Source organism: Jatropha curcas, chromosome 5 (genome assembly GCF_041381405.1).
Source record: "Jatropha curcas cultivar XTBG-Jc1 chromosome 5, XTBG_Jcur_1.0, whole genome shotgun sequence".
NCBI classification, from domain to species: domain Eukaryota; kingdom Viridiplantae; phylum Streptophyta; class Magnoliopsida; order Malpighiales; family Euphorbiaceae; genus Jatropha; species Jatropha curcas.
This window is the reverse complement of record NC_143155.1, coordinates 27305887-27313496: the sequence shown is the minus strand read 5'-3', so window position 1 is coordinate 27313496 and position 7610 is coordinate 27305887. Positions and strand designations below refer to the sequence as shown.

The 7610-nt window shown below is 34.0% G+C and overlaps 1 protein-coding gene across 3 annotated transcripts; it reads left to right on the top strand.

The window, feature by feature from the left end:
• Positions 1-2770: 2770 nt before the first annotated feature.
• On the top strand, positions 2771-7610 carry LOC105642696 (ABC transporter B family member 11; the record flags this gene model as incomplete). Of its 3 annotated transcripts, none has more annotated exon segments than XM_089721537.1 (10): positions 2771-2903; positions 3867-4247; positions 4427-4481; positions 4578-4753; positions 4849-5070; positions 5166-5404; positions 5497-6022; positions 6124-6397; positions 6483-7330; positions 7422-7610. In XM_089721537.1, coding segments are annotated over 9 exon segments (2865 nt in total), but the record flags the coding sequence as incomplete, so codon positions are not given.

Genomic DNA, 7610 nt, shown 5'->3' with positions numbered 1-7610 from the left:
AAATACTGTAGCCACTGCGTACCCAATCAATTGCCCCATTGTCCATAGCATATTGTCGTGCTTGACAGTAAGTAAAGATTGATTTGAAAATATAAAGCATCTCCATCCATCCGACGGTCGAACAACAGAGAGAGACAGAGAGAGAGAGAGAGAGAGAGAGTGCTAGGGTAAGGAGGGTTCATGATAAGGTCTAATTAAGTGGGTAGTCCACTTTGGAGACAAAAAAAAGAGACGTGCCTTGTATAGTTAGTTCCTTCTGTTGCCTTCACAGATTGGTAAATTCCAATTAATTTATTCTTTGTTGGTTTTCTTGATTTCTGTTATTTAATATGTTTATTTTTATATTTTGAATTCAAAAATTTCATTTGATTTTTTATTATTCGTGTTGGTTGGATTTTGAATGATAGGTCCCATTCCATTTCCATGAAGTCAAACAGTAAAACAGTCTCCATATCCTTACTCTGCTTGCTACAGACAGAACATGAATGACTGTCCATAACCAAACATTATCAGACCCTAAATAAAAACACGTGCATTTATTTCTGTCCACTAATGTCATATTATATAAATCAATCGAGTTGTGTCAGGCATAAATGTTTTGTCTTGATAAATTTTGCTATTTCAAAATCATCTACCAAACACTGTCTAAATTAAAAAGAAAAAAAAAAAAAATAAAAAAAGGGAACAAAAAAAACTTAGATAACTAATTTTATTAACTGCACTCTTAGGTTAATACCTGTCTGTGGTGTCAGTTTACTTTAGGGATATATTGTATGGTCAAATCAATATGTACCTATTTCATTTACAGAGATTCCTCCCTCTCCACAAAAAAACACTGAATTGGCCCATTTACTGTCTCTTACGGCCTCTTGTGCTCTTCAATCAGTCTCTAATGATTTTTGCTTATCAAAACACCAATCCGTCACCCAGTCCTTTGTCGGATTCGCAAACTAACAAGTGAGGATATCCCACCACCAATTACTGCGGTACTAACATCTCAATTACTTCCCTCCACGAGTCCGAAATCAACCAAATCAAATTAATTCGGTTTCGGTCTAATTAAATATATTTTTATAATAATTAAATTTAAATTCTCTAGTCCTTATAATTTACATTAAGCCACCAATTGAACATTGATAGATATATAATTCAAAAATCAAATATTATTGTCAGTGTTATTAAAATTGGCTTTTTTATAATAATTAAATTTAAATTCTCTAGTCCTTATAATTTACATTAAGCCACCAATTGAACATTGATAGATATATAATTCAAAAATCAAATATTATTGTCAGTGTTATTAAAATTGGCTAGCTAAAAAAAAATATGGTGAATGAGTCATTAATTTAATTAATAGGTAAATAGTTCAATTAATGAATTATATATTAATTAGATAATTATAATTAAAAAAAAATTAAAAATATCAAAAAATCACGTGGATCAATACACGTGAATCGATAATTCATAAGTCAACTTGTTCCATCTTGTCAAACCTCTGGAAGAATTGGACACAAGGAAATTTGAATGAAACTTGTCAAACCCTGGACCTCCACTTCTTGGTTCAATATGGAAAAATAAAATTTTCAACTAAAAAAAAAATAAAAAATGGAAAATCCCTTCTCACCTACTGCCACCTAAATAAATTAAATAAAATTAAAAATTTTAAGAAAATAACTTTTAGAACACCCATTACAAGAAACACAGAGATAGTGTCGCTAATTAATAATTATACAAGTAATAGTATGCTTGAGCTTAGATATTACTACTACGTCAACTAAACATTAACTAAATCATGAAAATAATAATAAAAAAAGGTTATTATGGTATTAAAAATTGTAGACTAGTGATTTTCGAATGTCAGAGTCAATGGCCATCTCATGAATTGTTCCCTATATCACGGGACAGTACATAACATTTATTGTGTTCGTCGACTAGAACTCTTTCCACGATTTTAATATATATAGTTCTATATTTTCGCATCCAAATTCAGAAAATTTTTCTAGTAAAACATAATATAAACGCAAAAATGAAAGTATAAAGTATTTTAATAAATTTAATGGGGACAAAGATATAAACCTATAACATTTTAAATAAATTTAAAATGTCTGTATAATTAAATAATCTAGGTTGGTCCTATAATAAATTCCCGCAGATAATACTTTGTATTATATATTAGTTTTATTTTTAGGAAAGTAATATATATTAGTAGGTGTAAGATTTCTTAAAAAGAAAGTGCAAGGTTACAAATACGTTATATTATAGTTATCTAATATTTTAAAGAACTTAATAAAAATTTAATAATAGAAAGGGAAAAAAAAGAGTATTACCAATTGAGTTTATAACCGAGGCTAATTTATCGATTAAAATTTCAATAGTTTAATTTTGTGAAATTTATCTAGAAATTTCATAATTTTAGTAAAATTTGAATAAGACATATATAATTTTACAGAATTTAATTCATACAATTCAAATCTGTATTTTTATTTTCATTCTAAACACAAAATTTAGAATTTTATGGAATTCATTTGTTTAAAATGGATTATTAAAACTTTCTCCGAATTTTTTATTATAATCCAAATAAAATAACATAATTTTTTTTAATGCTTTTCAAAAATTATATTTTCCATAGAAATGTTAATTTTCCATAAAACATTAATTAAGGTTATAATCTCACGGATCGCAACTCGAGAATCCATTCCTGAATTTAAAAGTTCAATAACCAATTACGCGCCGATTTTTTCTATTGTCGTTGGAAAAGAACTGTACAGGTTACGGCGTGCATTACGTGATCATTATTTTAACTTATGTTTTTTTATAATTAGAACTCTGTCGAGAAATTGTAGGAAGAACCAACCGACCCACACTCACTTCCAGAAGATAGCTCTGTACAGATGTAGTATAAAGTAAGTAAAATTTATAAATTAATAAACAATTAATATGAGATGAGATTTGGTTGACGAAGAAGGAGCCCCCTCCACGCATTTGACCATTCTGCAGTACTGCAAGTCTGCAACGGCAGCTGCTGCGATTTTCTTTGTTATATTTTTATACGACAAATTCAAAAATGCTTCCTCTGCAAGCAAAGCAAGCGCCAATATAATGTGTGAACCGCTCAAACCGAAAACCGCATCCGCTTAAGAGCTAGCTGCGACCCAGATCTCAGATTCTGTTCACTTCAATTATCTTTCCCGTTTTACAATTTTTTTTTTTTTTTAACTTTTGGGTAAGCCGTAAGCGAGTACATTTTTCTTTTCAAATTCTCTCTTGTTCGGTTGTACAGATTTCTACCACTATATACAGAGTACAGCTGGTTCAGTGCTTTGCTCATTTTACTAGTTTCATCAATGTCTTCTTTTAACATATTTTAAACATGAGGTGGTAGGGCAGAAAAAAAGGGAAAAAGGAAAACCCATCAATCTCTCTCTCTCTAAAGAAATGCTCTAAAGCATTAGAGCATTTCTTGGCATAAAATTATGCAACTAGTAATTGGGAATCTGCTTCTGCTAGTTCCTTGTTTATTAATATATTAGGATAAGCTAATTGTTGATTGTTGGTGTTAGATATTGATTCCTTGAAATATAAACAAAGTTACTCTATTTATTTAAATAGAGATTTGTCAGCTTTCTTCTTTTTCTTTTTGTTGCTTAATGGTTACTCGAATTCAGTTCAAGAAAGAGATGCTTACTTAATATTCTGTCTGTATATTACTATATTTTACTTGTTTTTGAAAGAATACATGGATTTTTAAGATTCAATAAAACCAAAAACAATCTCTTCCTAGTACCCCTTTTATTGGCTTTTGTCTACAGTTTATACTAGATTGCTGATTTCAGAAACTTTTTGTCTGTGCTCTGCTGCTCCTGTAGAAATATAACACTTTGAAGAGAGAATTTATTTGTGGATCCTCGATCATGGCCAAGAGGGAGGGAGTAAATGGGCTTCCACAAGGGCATGAGGCAAGCACATCAACAGGCCATGAAGAGGAGGAGAAGAAGTCTATCATAAATGGGAAAGGGAACCCACAAGATACAGAGCAGAGCAAAGGAGATGACAAAACTAATTCAGTTCCATTCTATAAGCTATTTTCATTTGCAGATCCAACAGATATTATATTGATGATTGTTGGTACAATTGGTGCTGTTGGTAATGGGTTATCACTGCCCATTATGACAATATTGCTTGGTGATACTATTAATGCCTTCGGACAAAACCAAAATAACCAAGATGTGGTAGAAGTAGTTTCTAAGGTATAAAACAGATATATTTCTAATACAAATTCCTATTGAAGTATGAGATTATTGTGTATCTTTCTGATTCTTAATTGCGTTTATTTAGCAATTTGAACTTGATCCTTCTATTTCTTCTACAATTTTCGACTTTCTAAACAGGAAAGAAGTTACTAATTTGTTGCCTGGAAAAATTTCAGGTGTCTCTAAAATTTGTCTACATGGCAGTAGGGACTGCCGTGGCATCATTTCTTCGTAAGCAAATACTGAGTAATGCTATTTCAACGTGCAAGTAAAATTTTATTTATGTCAAGCATTTGGATTGAGAAACCTTTATTTGTTGCTTGTCAGAGGTGACTTGTTGGATGGTCACAGGAGAAAGACAGGCTGCAAGAATAAGGGGTTTGTATTTGAAAACTATATTGAGGCAAGATATAGCATTTTTCGATAAGGAAACAAATACTGGAGAGGTTATTGGTAGAATGTCAGGTGACACTGTTCTTATACAAGATGCCATGGGAGAAAAGGTACTATTTTGCTACAATAATACAACTCCTTGTACTGAATTTGATGTCTTGCCGATGTATTCCTGTGGTTAAACGAATCTTCTTCTTTCACATAGGTTGGGAAATTTATACAGCTTGTATCAACATTCGTTGGAGGCTTTGTAATAGCATTTATAAAGGGATGGCTTCTTACCCTTGTCTTGTTGTCGTCTATTCCCCTTCTAGTGATAGCAGGTGGAGCCATGTCCATCACAATATCTAAGATGGCATCCCGTGGACAAACTGCTTATGCAAAAGCAGCAACTGTAGTTGAGCAGACTATTGGCTCGATCAGAACTGTATGTATAAGTAGCAGCACTAGATATATATATATATATATACTTGGAACATAGTTTTCAGTCCAGAGAATGCTCATTGTCTAACTTTAAATCAGGTTGCATCATTTACTGGGGAGAAGCAAGCTATAAGTAATTACAAGAAGTTTTTAGTTACCGCTTATAATTCAGGTGTTCATGAAGGCTTCGCTACAGGATTCGGTCTTGGCTTTGTATTGTTGATAATATTCAGCACTTATGCTTTGGCAATATGGTCTGGTGGAAAGATGATACTGCATAAGGGATACTCAGGAGGTGACGTTCTTAATGTGATGCTTGCTGTGTTGACTGGTTCCATGTAAGTTTCATTTATGAAGACATAATGTATGCTATCCTTTCTTTGATTGTTCGCCATCTTTTGACGTGTTGAATTTAATATGAATGCTTCAGGTCGTTGGGGCAGGCTTCTCCTTGTATGAGCTCATTTGCTGCAGGACAAGCTGCAGCATATAAAATGTTTGAGACTATTAATAGAAAGCCAGAAATAGATGCTTCTGACTTGAGGGGAAAGATATTGGATGACATTCGTGGAGATATAGAGTTCAGAAATGTATATTTCAGTTATCCGGCCAGACCAGATGAGCAAATATTTAGTGGGTTCTCTCTTTCGATTCCAAGTGGCACAACTGCAGCTTTGGTTGGACAGAGTGGAAGTGGGAAGTCAACAGTAATCAGTCTGATAGAGAGATTTTATGATCCACAAGCTGGTGAAGTTCTTATAGATGGCATAAATCTGAAAGAGTTTCAGCTAAAGTGGATTAGGGAAAAAATTGGACTTGTCAGTCAGGAGCCTGTGTTGTTTACAGCAAGCATTAGGGATAATATTGCATATGGTAAAGATGGAGCTACTATTGATCAGATAAGAGCTGCAGCTGAACTTGCCAATGCCGCAAAATTCATTGATAAACTACCTCAGGTCCTAAGCATTGCCAGTAATTAAGTTTTCATGGTGTTTTTTTTTTGCTCTTTTGGATTTTAATTTTTTCATTTAATTTGGACCTTGGACTTTGCGTATAGGGACTAGATACTATGGCTGGTGAGCATGGAACTCAGCTATCTGGTGGACAGAAGCAAAGGATTGCAATAGCAAGGGCCATTTTAAAAGATCCAAGGATTTTACTTCTAGATGAAGCCACAAGTGCACTTGATGCAGAATCTGAAAGAGTAGTTCAGGAGGCATTAGATAGGATTATGGTCAATCGAACAACTGTCATCGTTGCTCATCGTCTTAGTACAATTAGGAATGCCGATGTGATTGCTGTCATTCATCGTGGAAAGATGATTGAAAAAGGTATGATTTAATAGTACACTTATCCTCATATACAACAATCTTAAGAAAGCATCTGTAACTTAATAACATGTTGCTGATGGATCAGGCTCGCATTCAGAACTACTTATGGATCCTGAAGGAGCGTACTCTCAGCTTATACGTTTACAAGAGGTAAATAAAGACTCAGAACATGCAGCAGACGACCATATTAGACCAGAACGTTCATCTGAATCTTTCAGACAATCGAGTCGGAGAATTTCACTACATCGATCAATTAGTCGGGGATCATCTGGAGTTGGGAATAACAGTCGCCATTCTTTCTCAGTATCATTTGGTTTACCTGAAGAGCAAGAAGTTTCTACTCAAGAAAAAGCTCCAGAGGTCCCACTCAGCCGCCTTGCATATCTCAACAAGCCTGAGATTCCGGTGCTTGTAATTGGAACTATAGCTGCCAGTATCAATGGTGTGCTATTTCCAATTTTTAGTATACTACTTTCTAGAGTGATTAAATCATTTTATGAACCACCTCATGAATTGCGAAAGGATACAAGTTTCTGGGCATTAATGTTTGTGATAATTGGTGTGGTATCACTTTTAGTAGTTCCATCACAATATTACTTCTTTGCTGTGGCTGGAAGTAGACTAATTCAACGGATCCGATCCATTTGTTTTGAGAAGGTGGTTCATATGGAAGTGGGTTGGTTTGATGAACCTGCACATTCAAGTGGTGCAATTGGTGCTAGGCTTTCTGCAGATGCAGCAAAAGTGCGTGCTCTAGTTGGAGATGCACTAGCTCAGTTGGTTCAAAACATTGCGTCAGCAGTAGCGGGTCTAGTTATTGCCTTCACTGCAAGTTGGCAATTGGCCTTAATTATTCTTGTATTAATTCCTCTCATAGGTGTAAATGGATATGTTCAAGCAAAGTTCTTGCAAGGGTTCAGCAAAGATGCGAAGGTATGCTTTTTATCTTGCGATTTTGCATTTCACTGCCACGTGATTTTCAAGAAAAAAAAAATAGTAAACAATTAAATCTAAATTGTTCCAGGTTTTGTACGAGGAAGCAAGCCAAGTTGCAAATGATGCGGTAGGGAGTATAAGAACTGTTGCCTCTTTCTGTGCAGAAGGAAAGGTGATGCAACTGTACAAAAAGAAATGTGAAGGCCCTATGAAGACAGGAATAAGGACAGGGCTTGTAAGTGGGACAGGATTTGGAGTATCATTCTTCTTGATGTAT